General features: G+C 41.0%; 2 protein-coding genes across 2 annotated transcripts in view; one reads left to right on the top strand and one right to left on the bottom strand.

Moving 5' to 3' along the window:
• The window catches only part of LOC128572284 (zinc finger protein 267-like), a 45,108-nt gene extending 36,487 nt beyond the window's left edge, over positions 1 to 8,621 (top strand). The window contains exon 3 of the mRNA XM_053572114.1: positions 3,564 to 8,621. Within this exon, the coding sequence (XP_053428089.1) occupies positions 3,564 to 4,765 (1,202 nt within the window). The 3' untranslated portion in view covers positions 4,766 to 8,621. The remainder of the gene's footprint in view (positions 1 to 3,563) is intronic.
• LOC128573137 (zinc finger protein 501-like) overlaps positions 1 to 19,078 on the bottom strand; it is a 501,109-nt gene that overhangs the window by 53,049 nt on the left and 428,982 nt on the right. The gene's annotated exons all lie outside the window — the stretch shown is intronic.

Here is a 19,078-nt window from a genome sequence, read left to right as displayed (position 1 = left end):
AGGTTGCTGTGAGCTGTGATGCTACAGCACTCTACCCAGGGGTGACAGCTTGAGGCTCTGTCTCAAAAAACAAAACAAACAAAAAAGGCCCTGTCTCTAAGAAAACAGAAAAATAGGTTGCTGTTGTGGTGGATGCCTATCATCCCAGCTACTTGGGAGGTTGCGGCAAGAGGATCATTTGAGCTCAAGAGTTTGAGGTTGCTGTGAGTCATGACCCTGCAGCACTCTACAGAGGGTGACAAAGTGAAACTATCTCAACAACAACCAAAAAAAGTAAATACTGAAAAGGACTGATTTTTGCATGTTATTTATTTCTGTTGGTATTATAGCTATTTTTTGCTTTTGTTTTCATTTATTGTCCTTCTTTGCATTTTGATTTTTGTACTGACATGTTTGAAAATGATTGTCATTTCCTTTTGTGTACCTACTATAGTTTTATTTTTTTCTTATTTTATAAACCTCAAGAGCATTGAGATGTGTACTATACTTATTCTTTATTTTTAGCATAGATATTATAACATCCAAAAGTTGTAACAAACTATTTTAAGCTGGAATCTTTAATTGCATATAAAATTTCTGCCAGTTGCATTCTCTTGGTGTCATAAATTATACCTTTTTCTATTGTGTATCCATGAACACAAATTTATGGTTACTTTGAGGGTTCATCTTTTCAAATCTATAGCAGAATTAAGAGTATTTTATTCACCATCTTGAAAATAACACAGAATAATATGTGTATGTATATAACTACATTTTTCTTGGAGATTTATGTATTCATATGACTGTGTGGCTAATATTTGACTTTTCTTTTTTTTGTTTTTTTTGATAGAGACAGAGTCTCACTTTATCACGCTCTGGCGTCACACAGCTCACAGCAATTTCCAACTCCTGGGTTTAGGCGATTCTCTTGCCTCAGCCTCCCAAGTAGCTAGCACTACAGGCACCCGCCACAATGCCCGGCTATTTAGTTTGTTTGTTTTGTTTTGCACTTCAGCCGGGGCTGGGTTTGAACCGCCACCCTCGGTATATGGGGCCGGCACCCTACTCACTGAGCCACAGGTGCCGTCCTAATATTTGACTTTTCAATATGAAGAACTCAGTCTCTTTAGCAGTCTGTATGGTGTTTCTTCAGTATACAATATTTATTTAGTTAGTTAGTTTTTAGAGACAGAGTCACACTTTGTTGCCCTCGATAGGGTGTTATGGCATCACAGCTCACAGCAACCTTCAACTCTTGGGCTTGGGTGATTTTCTTGCCTCAGCCTCCGGAGTAGCTGGGACCACAGGCACTGACCACAACGCCCAGCTGTTTTTGTTATAGTTGTCATTATTGTTATAACTGGCCTGGGCTAGGTTCAAACCCGCCAACCTCTTTATGTGGCTGACGCTGTAACCACTATCCTGTGGGTGCCGAGCCTGGTATACAATTTTTAATTTTTTTGTTTAACAATTTTTGTTGTTTTTTACAAATTTTTAAATTACAGTTTTACCACAAATAGTATTCTGGGTTGGTAGTTATTTTTTTTTAGCATTTTAAATATATGATTTCACATCTTTCTTGCTTATAAGGTATTTTTGCTTAAAAAATCTGTTAATCATCCTATAGGAATGCTTTTGCACATGCCAAATCACATTTTTATTGCTGATTTCAATGTCAGAGTTTGCTTGTAAGCTTTTAATCTTTCTTTACAGTGTGTCTTGTTTTGAGTCATTTTGTGTTGTTCTTAGTTAAGGTAGGTTGAGCTTCTTTACATTTTATGATATTTTCTTCTTCCACTTTAGAAACTTCTGAGACATTATTTCTTTATGTAAGCTCCCTGCTAATATTTTTCTCTTTTGTGATAGAACTCCTATTGTAAATATTTTGACATGCTCGCTGGTAATAATTACCTTAGGATCTTTTCACTTTTCTTAATTTTTTTTTTTTTTTTTTTCGAGACAGAGTCTCACTTTATCGCCCTTGGTAGAGTGCTGTGGAGTCACAGCTGACAGCAGCCTCCAGCTCTTGGGCTCTTGATTCTCTTGCCTCAGCCTCCCAAGGAGCTGGGACTACAGGTGCCTGTCACAATGCCCAGCTATTTTTTTGTTGCAGTTTGGCCGGGGCTGGGTTTGAACTCCCCACCCTCAGTATATGGGGCCAGCTCCCTACCCACTGAGCCACAGGTGCCACCCCAGTTATTTTATTTTTCAAGTCCACACTTCGTATTTGTGGAGGAGGGGAATTAGTGTTAATGTCCTTTAACATTCTCATTTTCTTTATGCATTCTTTTTTTTTTTTTTTTTTTTTTTTTTTTGTAGAGACAGAGTCTCACGAACCCTCAGTAGAGTGCCGTGGCGTCACACACCTCACAACAACCTCCAACTCCTGGGCTTAGGCGATTCTCTTGCCTCAGCCTCCCGAGTAGCTGGGACTACAGGCGCCCACCACAATGCTCGGCTATATTTTTGTTTGCAGTTTTGCCCCGGGCTGGGTTTGAACCCGCTACCCTTGGTATATGGGGCTGGTGCCCTATCCACTGAGCCACAGGTGCCACCCTCTTTGTGCATTCTTTATCTCCTTTCAGTTAGGTATCTGTGTTGCCATTGGAGCATCTTTAAGACAGATATTTTGAATACTTTTAAAACTACTTCATAGATATTTACTTCTTTAGGGTCACTTGAACATTTTTTTTTATCCTTTCATTGGACTATATCTCTTAGGTTTTTTGATATATTTTCATTTTTGAAATTTACAAAACAGCTACCTATTCTATCCTATAGAACAGTGTTTTTCAACATTTTTTTTTTCTTTGAGCGAGCCTCAAGCTGTTGCCCTGGGTAGAGTGCTGTGGCATCACAGCTCACAGCAACTTCCAATTCCTGGGCTCAAGCAATTCTCCTGCCTCTGCCTCTCAAGTAGCTGGGACTACAGTGCCTGCCACAACACCTGGCTATTTTTTGGTTGCAGCCGTCGTTGTTTGGCGGGCCCGTGCTGGATTCGAACCCGTCAGCTCAGGTGTATGTGGCTGGCGCCTTAGCCGCTTGAGCCATAGGCTCTGAGCCATTTTTCAACATTTTTATCTCATGGCATACTTCAACTTGAAGGGTAAACTTTCTCCACTCTCTTAAATTATGTTGATCAAAAAAAGAGCAAAAAAAGAATACACTTACTGTGCTTTGAACTTCTTTTGAAAATAATTTAATTAATGGTCTTTAAAAATTTTTGCAGCACACCTCGGATCCTGTTATGGCACAGCAGTGAAAATCACTATTGTAGAGAATGACTTTGTTTAGGGAAAACTTAGCACCATTCATTCACACTAGACATTATGGGCACTTCTCCAAACTTTTTGCTGGATGTGTCTTTCCAATAGTACTCTGTACATTTTCCCATCAAAAAGGATGCTTATTTCTTTTTTTTTTATTTTTTATTTTTTTTATTTTTTTTTATTTCTTGTTAAATACTCTTAATCTTTAATTTCCATGATGAGTTTTATACATTCTCTCTGTTGTGTAATAGTTATTCACTTTTGTTCTTTTTGGACTCAGCATGTTGGCTAAATAATACCTGTATTTCTTTTCAGCACTACGTATTAAAGGAAGTAATAACCAGTCTTTTGAAAGACCCAGAGAAACCCGAGACTTTGGATATGGAATTGGATTAAGTGTTCTGTCAAATATTTTTGAAGATGAGAGATTTAAAATCGAAGAGGATGCTTTTAAATGTGATCAATTTGATGAGTTCTTCAGTAAACCATTATTCTTTTATCAACCAATGGTATCATCAGATGTCAAAATCTACAATTGTTATAAGAATGGTAAGGTGTTTACACAATTATCATTGCTTCCTCAATGTCAGGAAATAAATAAGTGGGAAAAACTTTTCATATCCAATAAATCATTGGTGTCCTTTTTCCAGAACTCAACCCTAAATAATGACCAGAATATTTATGTTAATCAGAGAAATTATCAACACAATAAACCTGAACAAACCTTGAGACAAGCCTTGTGCTCTAGAAAGTATCAGAAGGCTCAATATTTAAAGATCCGGTACAAATGTAAGAAATGTGAGAAAGTCTTTCACCAGTGTCTGAAGCTTATTAGCCGTGAGGATATCCATAGTCTCAATAAGTGTACTGAATGTGTAGGTGATTTTGCCCATTCAGGGAAACAGTCTCAAAATCAGAGAATTTACACTGGAGAAAACTCACACCAACGTAATAAACGTGAGAAAATCTTCAGTCAGCCCTCTAATCTAAGAAACCATAATATAATTCATCCTGAAGAAAGCCTCTTCAAATGTAAAGAATGTGGCAAAACCTTTACCCTAAGTCCAGAGTGTAAACCTCACAAAATATATGGTAAGGAGAAATTTTACAAATGTAAAGAATGTGGCAAAGCATTTTACTATGGTTCACACCTTACTCTGCATCAGAGAATTCATGCTGGAGAGAAACCCTACACTTGTAAAGAATGTGGCAAAACCTTTTACTACAATTCATGCCTTAATCGACATCAGAGAATTCATACTGGAGAGAAACCCTACAAATGTAAAGAATGTGGCAAAACCTTTAACCATACTTCAAGCTTTGCCCAACATCAGAGAATTCATACTGGAGAGAAACCCTACAGATGTAAAGAATGTGGTAAAGCCTTTAAATGTAGTTCACACCTTATTGAACATCAGAGAATCCATACTGGAGAGAAACCCTACAAATGTGAAGAATGTAGCAAAGCCTTTAAATGTAGTTCACACCTTACTCGACATCAGAGAATCCATATTTGAGGGAAACCTTACTACCAGGTAAAGTGTGTGGCAAAACCTTTAACCGTACTTCATAGCTTCCTCAACATCAGAGCATTCATACTGGAGAAAATCCCTACAAGTTTGAAGAATGTGGCATATCCTTTATTCATTCAGCAGGACTTAGAGGACATCAGAGAATTCATACTGGAGAAAACCCAAAGCATTTAATTGTAGATCTACTTTAATAACTGTCAGGTAGTTAATATAGAATAGAAATCCTGCAGATGGAACGAATGTGACAAAATCTTTTACAATAGTTCACAACTTACTCAATTTCAGATAATTGATACTGATTTGTATTACAAAACCCTATTGATGTAATACATGTGAAAAGTGTTTTATTTGAATTATACAACTTAGAAATTACCAGGGAGTTCATCAGAAAAGTTTTGTAGGTTCAATTAATGTGTAGAAGAATTTTATCAAAAAATTAAGTGTATCATGGGGTTCACCCAAGTAAAAACTAAGCACACGTTCAGATTTTACATTAACCCAGGTGTATATTGTAGAGAATAATGCAAAGACAAAGCAATTAGATTGTTTATCTGAGTGTACTTTTTAAGAGATCAAGAGCATTGATGATTGGAAAGGTATAAATATATATTCCGTGGGTTCTTTTTATTCACAGTATTTGAAAATTTTCAAAAGCATATGTTGATTTAAGTTAATTCTCAAATTACTTTATGGTATATCTTTATCCTTAATGTGTATAAGAAAATATAATGTGTGTATAAAAATATGTGATCTATTGTTTCTCATCAGAGTTATAAGAGGCCATTCAGTATTAGGTGAATATGATTATTATCAATTTTACCATGAAAATGTAATGGTAAATGTAAAGTACATTTTAAAAATCCACAGACAAGGCTCCGCGCCTGTAGCTCAAGTGGCTAAGGCGCCAGCCACATACACCAGACTGGCAGGTTCGAATCCAGCCTGGGCCTGCCAAACAGCAATGACAACTACAACCCCAAAATAGCCGGGTGTTGTGGCAGGCACCTGTAGTCCAAGCTACTTGGGAGGCTGAGGCAAGAGAATCACTGAAGCAGAGGAGTTGGAGGTTGCTGTGAGCTGTGATGCCATGGCACTCAACCCAGGGTAACAGCTTGAGGCTCTGTCTCAAAAAAAAAACCAAATCCACAGAGAAATACTTTTTGTGTTTGAATCATAAAATAGTGATGCGTATAAGCATACAGTATGCAATTGGCATTTTTCTTGTGTATTAAAGTAAAAGAGAAACATTCTAATTTTTCAAAATAAATTATTTTACTAACTGCTCCTTCAGTAGGAAAACACTGTTTAGTTATTAAAATATTGACATATTTTTGTAGTACAATAAATATCTTGAATATTACTTGATGTGATAGAGGATAGAAATCTTGAATGTTATTTGATGTGTATGTCACTGTGAAAGTTTTGAGACAGACTGTGTTATAGTCCATTATTTCACTTCTAAGAGACACAGTCAGTAGCGTCCTTTCTGATTCACTCGTGGAAGTTTCAACTTGCCTGGCCTGATTAGTGTTGCTGGGAGGGCTTCATTTATTTACATCCACACAGAGTTTAGATTTCTTTATTTTTGTGTATCTCAAAACTTTTGTAATGACCCACAATATAGTAGAAACAAAAATATTTCACAGATATTAGCAGAAAGTGAATATAACTCCTACCTTGAAGGTTGTACATGTATTAAAGTCAATGTGCACTAAATAAGTAGCCCTGTTCTTTGAAATACAAAAAAAAAAAAAGTCTAAGATCACTATAATAGATTAAAAATATTGATTCTTGAGGGGTTGTGACCAAGGATCAATATATTGGATTTAAAAATGCTTTATGTAGGTTATAGGTTAATTAATTGGTTTTGGTTTTGACTAATAAAACTAAATTTTTTTTTTTTTTTGAGACAGAGTCTCACTATGTCACCCTTGGTAGAGTGCTCTGGCATCACAGCTCATAGCAACTTCAAATTCTTGGGCTTAAGGGACTTTCTTGTCTCAGCCTCCCAAGTAGCTGGGACTACAAGCACCTGCCACTACGCCTGGCTACTTTTTGTTGTTGTAGTTGTCATTGTTGTTTAACTGGCCCAGGCCAGGTTCAAACCTGCCAGCTTGGATGTATGTGGTCGGTGCCCTACCCACTGAGCTACTGGTGCCACCCAAAGTAAATGGTTTTTAATGTTTCATTTTTTTTTTTTTTTTTTTTTTTTAGAGATAGTCTCACTTTATCGCCCTTGGTAGAGTGCCCTGGCATCACAGCTCACAGCAACCTCCAACTCCCAGGCGTAGGTGATTCTCTTGTCTCAGCCTCCCGAGTAGCTGGGACTATAGGTGCCCGCCACAACGCCTGGCTATTTTTTTGTTGCAGTTTGGCCAGGGCTGGGTTTAAACCCACCACCCTCGGTATATAGGGCTGGTGCCCTACTCACTAAGCCACAGGCATTGCCTGGTTTTTAATGTTTTACCACTAATGCGCAATGAACGCATGTTAATTGGTCACCAATGTCAAACTGTCTTATCTGGTTCAAGGTTGTAGTTAAAAGATGAAATGATGTTATCAAAAGTTACTTGATTTTGGTAACACTGTGAAGTAAGTTCTCTGGTAATCTTTTTTTCTGAGGATACAAGCTTTTAATAATTTAAAGAATATTTTCTCACAGTTAACTTTTTTGGTCTTTTTTTTCTTAGTTTTTTAGACAGAGTCTCACTTTGTTGCCCCTGGTAGGGTGCCGTGGCATCACAGTTCACAGCAACTTCAAACTCTTGAGATCAAGCGATTCTCTTGTCTCAGCCTTCTGAGTAGTTGAGACTACAGGTGCCCACCACCACAGGTCTCAAACCTATGAGCTCAAGCAATCCACCCACCAAGGCCTCTGTCCGATTTTCTTTCTTTTTTTTTTTTTTTTTTTTTTTTTGCAGTTTTTTGGCCGAGGATAGGTTTGAACCCACCACCTCTGGCATATCGGGCCGGCGCCCTACCCCTTTGAGCCACAGGTGCCTCCCTGTCCTTTTTTCTTTTTTGGTAACTATGGGGATAATGATATGTTTATAATAAAGATTATAAGGCCAGGCGTGGTGGCTCATGCCTGTAATTCCACCAGTCTCAGAGGCCGAGGTGGGTGGATTGCCTGAGCTCACAGGTTGGAGACCATCCTGAGGCAGAGTGAGACCTCATCTCTAAAAATAGCCAGACATTGTGGTGGGCACCTGTAGTCCCAGCTATTTGGGAGGCTAAGGCAAAAGAAGCACTTGAGCCCAAGAGCTTAAAGTTGCTGTGATCTGTGACACCATGGCACTCTACCATGGTTGACAAAGTGAGACTCTGTCTCAATAAATAATAATAAAATAAAAAAGAAGATTACAAAGAAGTATAATTTGAAGTCATACTTTTAAATCCTAAATCACTATTCATAATTTTTTTTTTTTTTTTTTTGAGACAGAGTCTCAAGCTGTCACCCTGGGTAGAGTGCCTTGACGTCAAAGCTCACAGCAACCTCAAACTCCTGTGTTTAAGCGATTCTCTTGCCTCAGCCTCCCAAGTAGCTGGGACTACACTACAGGCACATGCCACAACACCTGGCTGTTTTTTGGTGTGGTTGTCATTGCTTGGCAGGCCCGGGCTGAATTCGAACCTGCCTGCTCTTGTGTATGTGGCTGACACCCTAGCTGCTTGAGCTACAGGCGCCGAGCCACTATTCGTAAAATTTTATTTTTTTATTTTGATTGATTTATTTTTTTTTTTAGAGACAGAGTCTCACTTTGTCACTCTTGGTAGAGTGCTGTGGCGTCACAGCTCACAGCAACCTCCAGCTCTTGGGCTTAGGCGATTCTCCTGAGTAGCTGGGACTACAGGCTCCGGCCACACATCCAGGTATCATTTGTTTGGCTGGGGCCGGGTTTGAACCCGCCACCCTCAGTATATGGGGCCAGCACCCTACTCACAGAGCCACAGGCACCGCCCTATTCATAAATTTTAGCTGATACTTTCCTTTGCACATGGTTCTTTTCTGGGCCAATTGAACACATAGAGATCATTTTGTTTTCATTTGAATGCAATAAATATCAAGCTAAAATTATACTTTGTGTAGGAGCACAATAAAGGAAGAAATAAATGTGTGCATATCTGTCTTCAGAAGGAAATGGAAAGAGAGATCAAAGCAGATAATTTCAGGAGAGTTGATGATATACAAACATGTCCTTAAAAATTCTCAAAGCAAACTTAGTTTCTACTGTACATTAAATTTATTTCTTACCAAGTTTTTTTTTTTTTTATTTTTTTTTGTTGACACAGAGTCTCACTTATCGCCCTCGGTAGAGTGCTGTAGCTTCCAGCTCACAGCAACCTCCAACTCTTGGGTTTAGGCGATTCTCTTGCCTCAGCTTCCTGAGTAGCTGGGACTACTGGCGCCTGCCACAATGCCTGGCTATTTTTTGTTGCAGTTTGGCTGGGGCTGGGTTTGAACCTGCCACCTTCGGTATATGGGGCTGGCACCCTACCCACTGAGCCACAGGCGCTGCCCAATTTCTTACAAGTCTTATGTCTGCAGTGTAGTATCCACCATAAAAATCCTTTTGTTTTTCCCTGGGCACCTATTCAGTTAACAGTAATTATGGTTTTCTTGTCTTTCAAAATTTGTTAAGCATAGATAGACTTTCACTCGCTCACACTCTAGGCTGGGTAACCTTCCATCCTTCAAGGTACACAAAATAGCAGGATAACGTTTTCAGCTGCATTTTTTAAGTTTGAGACTCATCCCTGAAGCTAGTTGCAAACAGGGATAGGGAAGTTTTCATATTCTTTTCGAACAGTAATTTTTTATCCAGCTGTTGTGCCTTCATTTCATCTGATAAGTAGCCCCTGTGGCTACTTGCAGAACTCTTAGCTATGGCCAATGTACTGTTACTGCCACATGGTGAGCCTCCTTTCCAGCAGGCAATGCAGTCTTGTACTAACAAGTTTTCTAGTCCCTCTGGTATTTGAGGGGCATTCCTGTACTCATTTAGCAGTCCCCAAGTATCTCACAAACGGGCAACACCACCCCAAATAGATGAGGAATAACACCAAAGATTTTCCACTCTAATACTTTCTTTGCCTTGCTCAAACTTTTGTTACTAGATTCATGCTGGCTAGCTCACCAATATTTTATAAAAGGTCCATCAATGTGGCTCAGCAACTGTAGCACAGTGATTACAGCGCCAGCCACATACACCGAGGCTCATGGGTTCTAACCCGGCCCAGGCCAGCTAAACAACAATGACAACTGCAACAAAATGTAGCCAGGAGTTGTGGTGGGTGCCTGTAGTTCCAGCTACTTGGGAGGCTGAGGCAAGAGAATTGCTTAAGACCAAGAATTTGAGGTTGCTGTGAGCTGTGATGCCATAGCACTATACTGAAGGTGACCTAGTGAGACTCTGTCTCAAAAAGAAAAAAGTTACATATGTGCAAAGTGATGCCAAATAGGGGAAGAAGAAAAGAAATCAAAGAAAGAAACAAGTTCAGTCTGTGGAGGGTGATTTATTGGGGAATTTATGGACAAGGGCATGGTTAGGAGTGGCAACAAGACAAGTGGGTCTCCACGCTGTTACACCTCAGATACAGGGATTATATACTGTAGGGAAAGGGTGTACATAGTAATCTGCAGGACAATTAAACTTGACCTTCCAAGAAAAGGGAAAACTGCCAGTTTATGTGCTTCATACCTTATAACTTGTGTGATAAAATCATGTTTGTTTCAAACCCTAAAAACAGGACTTATGGTGATAATGTGCAGTTATACATTATGAATGAATGGTAAAGTAAAAATTTGACAGGCATTCACAAAACATAATACACAAATGTCCATTATTGCTACATTTATTCTTTTACCTTTCTACAGAAAAAGTTCCAGAAAATTTAAAAATATTCACCAATAGGTGGCGTCTGTAGCTCAAGCGGCTAAGGTGTCGGCCAATGTAACACCAGAGCTGGTGGATTGGAATACAGCACAGGACTGCCAAACAATGACAACTACAACCAAAAAACAGCCGGGCATTGTGGCGGGCGCCTGTAGTCCCAGCTACTTGGGGAGGCTGAGGCAAGAGAATTGCTTAAGCCCAGGAGTTGGAGATTGCTGTGAGCTATGACACCACGGTACTCTACCCAGGGCAATAGTTTGAGTCTCAAAAAAAATAAAAATAAAAATCAACAATAAAACATACTCAGCAGTGTCTGCTCACCAAGGAAAAGTGGAGGGCAGGAAATGGATAGCACGTGTGTGTGGGAGTGGGGGGGCAGAGAAAATGACAAGGTTGGAAGAGGTATGTGTGTGTGTTTTACCTTTTTTTTTTTTTTTTTTGCAGTTTTTGGGTGGGGCTGGGCTTGAACCCACCTCCTCTAGCATATGGGGCCAGTGCCCTACCCCTTTGAGCCACAGGTGCCACCGTCTTTTACCTTAATTAAAGTTTACTTTAAAAGTGGAAGTTGCCAGTCATGTCTAATCTGAGCTAATAGATTTGTTTGTTTAGGAATGTGTCAGAAGTGCAGAGAAAGGAAGCCCTGCTTATAGAATGTGGTGTGGCAGCTGAGCTTTTCAGCAGGTGTCATGAACTCACAGAATTAACAGATCTCTCGCTCCAATTGCCAGTCCATCCTGTTGGCAATTAGCTTTCTCCAGGCTGTTAGGTTAATGTTGTAGGAAGGCTTACTTCTTACCCCAAATTAGCCCAATGATTTCTCAGGAATCCAATTTTTTTCTGCTGCTTATATCTGCACCACCTGGGGGAAAGGGAGCAGGCTGCCTAAAATAAGAAAGATGGCAGAGGAATCCCATGGGCCAGGTGGGCTGCCCAGCTTTGGGTTCCAATTGGCATACTTGGGACAGACGTGTTTTTGCTGTGATTCCCTATTTTTTCCTTTTGCAGACACCTCTAGTGAATCACAAAATTCTTAGCCTTGTGACTAAATTAGCAGTGACATGTGTTCCAGATGGTTTATAAGACTGTGGAGGACTCATACATTACTAGTTGATCCTGCCTGACCAGATCTTAGAACCTTCCATTTAAATGAGGAAGCAAAGTGTCAACCACCAATCACCCTGGGAAGACTGTCAGAGATAGCAGCACCTTGGGTGACAATAGTTTTTTTTTTTTTTAGAGACAGAATCTTACTTTGTCTCACAGCAACCTCCAGCTCTTGAGCTTAGGTGATTCTCTAGCGTCAGCCTCCCGAGTAGCTGGGACTACAGGCGCCCACCACAACGCCCGGCTATTTTTTTGTTGCAGTTTGGCAGGGGTGGGTTCGAACCCACCACCCTCCGTATACAGGGCCTGCGCCCTACTCACTGAGCCACAGGCGCTGCCCGGTGACAACTTCTTGATTGGAGGAAAGAACAATTCTGTGTAAACTTCCTTCCTTAGAACTGGAAAGCCTTTTTTTTTTTTTGTAGAGACAGAGTTTCACTTTATGGCCCTCGGTAGAGTGCCATGGCCTCACACAGCTCACAGCAACCTCCAACTCCTGGGCTTAAGCGATTCTCTTGCCTCAGCCTCTCAAGTAGCTGGGACTACAGGCCCCTGCCACAACGCCCGGCTATGTTTTGGTTGCAGTTTGGCGGGGGCCGGGTTTGAACCCGCCAACCTCGGCATATGGGGCCGGCGCCTTATCGACTGAGCCACAGGCGCCACCCTGGAAAGCTTTTGAATGGTTTTTGTGAGCAGAGTTTTCAGGAGTAGGCAGAAGCCACTCAGACACACCTCCCAATATCCCTGCACGCTTCCAGCATGGCTTGGCCTGGCTGGGGTCCTAGACAAGCGTAGGGAGCACAGGTGAGCCCCTGGTCACTGGTGTTGCTGGGATGTGAACTGGAGGCAGCTGGGACAGAGCTGCCAAGTGCAGGAAGCAGCTGGACTCCCCTGGGAGGGGATGGGCAACCCACTTCCCTCTTTGCTCCTGTGTTTTCTCATCTGGAAGATGTATGGGGTGAGGGGTCTATTGTACAGGCCTAGCAGAGTCGTGATGGTGTTGAAAGGAAGATAGAAATCGGAGGGTGTTTGTGCCTGGCTCTTCCTCAGAGGAATGATGAGGAGAGCAATGATGGTTACTTACCCGAAACTGAGTCCACAGGAGACCCTGTGAGGTAGACGTAGTTCCCGTGGCAGTTGCCAGATAAGCAGTCTCAGTGGCCAGCCTGCATGCCCAAGGTGACACATCAGATGAATGTTGGTGCTGGGAGTGTATCCAGAATCATTGTTGAATTAGGTCAGTTATCTAGGTTCCAAAATCTGCCATGCTGGGTGTAACTGGGTGAATGGAGTACGGTCTCAGTGACTTTTCCCTGACCCTGGCAGGTGTGTCCCTCCAAGTTGGTCACCCTGGAGAATATCCTCCAGAGAGCCCAGATGAGGCAGCAGAGGCAGAAGGTGAGTGTTCCTTGTGGAAGGAAGGGGCTCCAGGGATTCAGAGGACAGGAGCATCTTTATTTCAGCTGCAGGTGTCCATATCCAGAGAACAGAAGCCTTCTCCCCATTCTCCATTTCTGTTGTGACACTTTCTGGAATGCCTGCAACAGAGAGACCAGAGCAATGCCCTGGAAGGGCTGGGCTCAGAGTGGATTGGACAAAGGGTGGATCCAGGGACCCAAAGACATTTATGACTTTTTCTTTTCTTTTGCAGAGTTTCACTTGGTGCCCTCGGTAGAGTGATATGACGTCACAGCTCACAGCAACCTCAAACTCTTGGGCTTAAGCAATTCTCTTGCCTCAGCCTCCCAAGTAGCTGGGGTTACAGGTGCCCACCACAATGCCTGGCTATTTTTTTTTTTTTTTTTTTTGTAGAGACAGAGTCTCACTTTATGGCCCTCGGTAGAGTGCCATGGCCTCACACAGCTCACAGCAACCTCCAACTCCTGGGCTTAAGCAATTCTCCTGCCTCAGCCTCCCAAGTAGCTGGGACTACAGGCGCCCGCCACAACGCCCGGCTATTTTTTGGTTGCAGTTCAGCTGGGGCCGGGTTTGAACCCGCCACCCTCGGTATATGGGGCCGGCGCCTTACCGACTGAGCCACAGGCGCCGCCCGGCTATTCTTTTTTCTTTTTTTTTCTTTTTTTGCAGACAAGGTCTCACTCTGGCTCAGGCTGGTCTCAAACCTGTGAGCTCAGGCAATCCACCCGCCTTGGCTTCCTAGAGTGCTAGGATTACAGCCATGAGCGACTGTGCTCGGCTTCATTGTGATTTGTTAAAATCCCATTATAGAGGTATCCGAGGGGTTCTTGGCGGGCTTGGAGGCAGCTGGGAGAGAAGAGAGAGAACTGCAATAGCAGCTGAGGGTCTTGACTCCAATTGGGAATCCTGAGCAAAGACTTCCAGCAGGTGAGGACTGATGAGATTTCAGGGATAAGCCTGTAGGCACTTGAGGACAGGTGCTTGCCACCATTACTAACTCGATGGCACAGGGTGTTGTCCCCTTTGGCGCACATTGTGCAATGACCTGGCGATGCTGCACCCTATCATGAGGGATACTGTCAATGTGAGTGAGCTTGGGGTAGGTAGATCAGGAACCAGGATCATGATGTAGAGACAGACACCCCCGCAACCTTTCTTAGCTATTGTGAACTTACAATGAAGTTTGAAACGAACAAATAGGCCATTCCAGGAATAGGTAATAGAGATAACAATCTTGGCTGGGCGCCTGTAGCTCTGTGGTTAGGGTGCCAGCCACATGCTCTGGGGCTGGTTGAACCCCGCATGGGCCTGCTGAGCAACAATGAAAACAACAAGAAACAACAAGAAAATAGCTGGGCATTGTGGTGGGCACCTGTAGTCCCAGCTATTCGGGAGGCTGAGACAAGAGAATTGCATAAGCCCAAGAGTTTGAGGTTGCTGTGAGCTGTGACGCAACAGCACTCTACTGAGGGTGACTTAGTGAGTTCCCCAACACATTCTATGAAGCAAACATCACCCTGATACCAAAACCAGGAAAAGACCCAAACAAAAAGGAGAATTTCAGACCAATCTCGCTCATGAATATAGATGGAAAAATTCTCAACAAAATCCTAGCCAATAGATTACAGCTTATCATCAAAAAAGTCATTCATCATGATCAAGTAGGCTTCATCCCAGGGAGGCAAGGCTGGTTTAACATACGCAAGTCCATAAACGTTATCCACCATATTAACAGAGGCAAAAATAAAGATCACATGATGCTCTCAATAGATGCAGAAAAAGCATTTGATAAAATCCAGCATCCTTTTCTAATTAGAAACTGAAGAGCATGGGCATAGGTGGCACATTTCTAAAACTGATTGAAGCTGTCTATGACAAACCCACAGCCAATATTTTACTGAATGGAGTAAAACTGAAAGCTTTTCCTCTTAGAACTGGAACCAGACAAGGTTGTCCTCTGTCACCTTTACTATTCAACATAGTGCTGGAAGTTCTAGCCAATACAATTAGGCAAGACAAGGAAATAAAGGGAATCCAAATGGGAGCAGAGGAGGTCAAACTCTCCCTCTTTACTGACGACATGATCTTATACTTAGAGAACCCCAAAGACTCAACCAGAAGACTCCTAGAAGTCATCAAAAAATACAGTAATGTTTCAGGGTATAAAATCAATGTCCACAAGTCAGTAGCCTTTGTATACACCAATAACAGTCAAGAGGAGAAGCTAATTAAGGACACAACTCCCTTCACCATAGTTTCAAAGAAAATGAAATACCTAGGAATATAGCTAACGAAGGAGGTGAAGGACCTCTATAAAGAAAACTATGAAATCCTCAGAAAGGAAATAGCAGAGGATATTAACAAATGGAAGAACGTACCATGTTCATGGATGGGAAGAATCAACATTGTTAAAATGTCTATACTTCCCAAAGCAATCTACCTATTCAATGCCATTCCTATCAAAGTACCCACATCGTACTTTCAAGATTTGGAAAAAATGATTCTGCGTTTTGTATGGAACCCAAAAAAACCCCGTATAGCTAAGGCAGTTCTTAGTAACAAAAATAATGCTGGGGGCATCAGCATACCAGATTTTAGTCTGTACTACAAAGCCATAGTGGTCAAGACAGCATGGTACTGGCACAAAAACAGAGACATAGACACTTGGAATCAAATTGAACACCAAGAAATGAAACTAACATCTTACTACCACCTAATCTTCGATAAACCAAACAAGAACTTACCTTGGGGGAAAGACTCCCTATTCAATAAATGATATTGGGAGAACTGGATGTCTACATGTAAAAGACTGAAACTGGACCCACACCTTTCCCCACTCACAAAAATTGATTCAAGATGGATAAAGGACTTAAATTTAAGGCATGAAACAATAAAAATCCTCAAAGAACGCATAGGAAAAACACTGGAAGATATTGGCCTGGGGGAAGACTTCATGAAGAAGACTGCCATGGCAATTGCAACAACAACAAAAATAAACAAATGGGACTTCATTAAACTGAAAAGCTTCTGTACAGCTAAGGAGACAATAACCAAAGCAAAGAGACAACCCACACAATGGGAAAGGATATTTGCATATTTTCAATCAGACAAAAGCTTGATAACTAGGATCTATAGAGAACTCAAATTAATCTACATGAAAAAAGCCAACAATCCCATATATCAATGGGCAAGAGACATGAATAGAACTTTCTCTAAAGACGACAGATGAATGGCTAACAAACACATGAAAAAATGTTCATCATCTCTATATATTAGAGAAATGCAAATCAAAACAACCCGGAGATATCATCTAACTCCAGTGAGAATGGCCCACATCACAAAATCTCAAAACTGCAGATGCTGGCATGGATGTGGAGAGAAGGGAACACTTTTACACTGCTGGTGGGACTGCAAACTAGTACAACCTTTCTGGAAGGAAGTATGGAGAAACCTCAAAGCACTCAACCTAGACCTCCCATTCGATCCTGCAATCCCATTACTGGGCATCTACCCAGAAGGAAAGAAATCCTTGTATCATAAGGACACTTGTACTAGACTGTTTATTGCAGCTCAATTTACAATCGCCAAAATGTGGAAACAGCCTAAATGCCCACCAACCCAGGAATGGATTAACAAGCTGTGGTATATGTATACCATGGAATACTATTCAGCCATTAAAAAAAATGGAGACTTTACATCCTTCGTATTAACCTGGATGGAAGTGGAAGACATTATTCTTAGTAAAGCATCACAAGAATGGAGAAGCATGAATCCTATGTACTCAATCTTGATATGAGGACAATTAATGACAATTAAGGTTATGGGGGGGGAGCAGAAAGAGGGATGGAGGGAGGGGGGTGGGGCCTTAGTGTGTGTCAAACTTTATGGGGGCAAGACATGATTGCAAGAGGGACTTTACCTAACAATTGCAATCAGTATAACTGGCTTATTGTACCCTCAATGAATCCCCAACAATAAAAAAAAATAAAAAAAAAAAACAACAAAAATATCTTGACAGAAACCTGAAAGGTAGTGTCACACTATGAAACAGGTTACTGCTATGTATTTTTTTTGATAATTAATTTCTTTGATTATTATTCTGTTATATTTAGTTTACCTACATGTTGTTAATCACATAAGTATAATGTATTTTTAGTGTACTTTGACATTGTCCCCTATATAAATTGTTGAAGTTTGTTACAGAGGCAGAGCAGCATTTGAGAGGTTTCTCTCCCTGTTCTCCAGAATTGCCAGCCTTTCCAGTAACAATGCCTTTTCACGGATCAACTCCCGTATAGTGACAGGCGACTGAGTCACTTTCAGTTCAGCAACATTTCTTGTGAACCAGCCAGGAGGAGAGCAGGACCTTCCCAGGTAAATATGTGGAATTCCTGGTAGTCACCTGACAGGTGAACTGGGGTTGCAAATCTCCTAGCAGGCTTCCAGGGAATTTCCCTTGGGAGCCTCAGGGCCTTCATACCACTTCACCATCCCCTCACTTATCCTGATCCCCAGGCTTTATTCTCCTGCTCAGTTTGGTTAAGCTGTGGAGGTTTTAAGTTCCTCGCCTTGGTGAAGTTTCTTGAATATTGTCACTTTCTTCACATTTGTGGGACTTCTATCTAGCATGAATTGCCTGTTGTTGTCTAAGTCTTCAGGAGTGGGTAATGCATAGGCCACATTCTTCACATTTTAGGATTTCTCTGGTGTATGAACTACTTAATGTTTTCTAAGAATTTGAGACTGGGTAAAGCTTTGCCACATTCTTCACTTTTGTAGGTTTTCTCTCCAGTATGAATACCTTGAGGCAGAATAAGGGTGGAGTGCCCCTGAAAGTCTTTCATGTTTGTAGGGTTTTTCTGCAGTGTGAATTTTCTGATGTTTTCTATGGTTGTAGTACAATTAAAGGCTTTGCCACATTCTCCACATTTGTAGGGTTTTTCTCTAGTATGAATTATCTGGTGCCGAGTATGGTGTGAACTAGAGCAAAAGGCTTTCCCACATTCTTTACATTTGTAGGGTTTCTCTCCAGTGAGAATTCTCTGATGTTGTCTAAGGCTTCCTGGCTGGGCAAAAGATATGCCACATTCTTCACATGTGTAGGGTTTCTCTGCAGTATGAATTTTCTGATGTTAGGTAAGGCTAGAACAACAGCTAAAAGCTTTGCTATATCTTTCACATTTATAGAGATTCCCCCCAGTATGAATTCTGTGATGTAGAACAAGGCTTGGGTAATAGTTAAAGGCTTTGCCACATTTTTCACATTTGTAAGCTTTTTCTCCAGTATAAAATACTTTTACTTTTCTCCAGTATAAAATAAAAAGTAAGGTTTGAATTACACTGAAATTCTTCCACCAGAAGTATACTTTTTTCTCCAGTATAAAATACTTATACTTTTCTCCAGTATAAAATAAAAAGTAAGGCTTGAATTACACTGAAATTCTTCCACCAGAAGTATACTTTTTTCTCCAGTATAAAATACTTATACTTTTCTCCAGTATAAAATAAAAAGTAAGGCTTGAATTACACTGAAATTCTTCACCACATCCTTCAGGATTATAGTATTTTTCTACAGTGTGAGTTTTGTGATATTTCCTAAAATTTGAACTACAGTTAAAGTTTTTGCCACTGTCTTCACTTTTTTTTTTTTCACTTTCTTCACATTTATAGGGTTTCTCTCCAGTATGAATTCTCTGATGGTGAGAAAGGTGTGAACTATGGTTAAGGGCTTTGCTACATTCCTTGGGTTTGTAGGGGTTTTCTCCAGTATGAATTCTATGATATCTAAAGATTGAAAACTGAGTAGAGGCTTTTTGGTGTAAGACTTCTCCTTAGTGTAAATTTCCTGAACTCTGGTTAAAGGTGTAGAGATTTTCTT

The sequence above is a fragment of the Nycticebus coucang genome, chromosome 20 (genome assembly GCF_027406575.1).
Source record: "Nycticebus coucang isolate mNycCou1 chromosome 20, mNycCou1.pri, whole genome shotgun sequence".
NCBI lineage: Eukaryota > Metazoa > Chordata > Mammalia > Primates > Lorisidae > Nycticebus > Nycticebus coucang.
The sequence above is the reverse complement of the archived record's forward strand: the minus strand, read 5'-3'. Positions and strand labels throughout refer to the sequence as shown.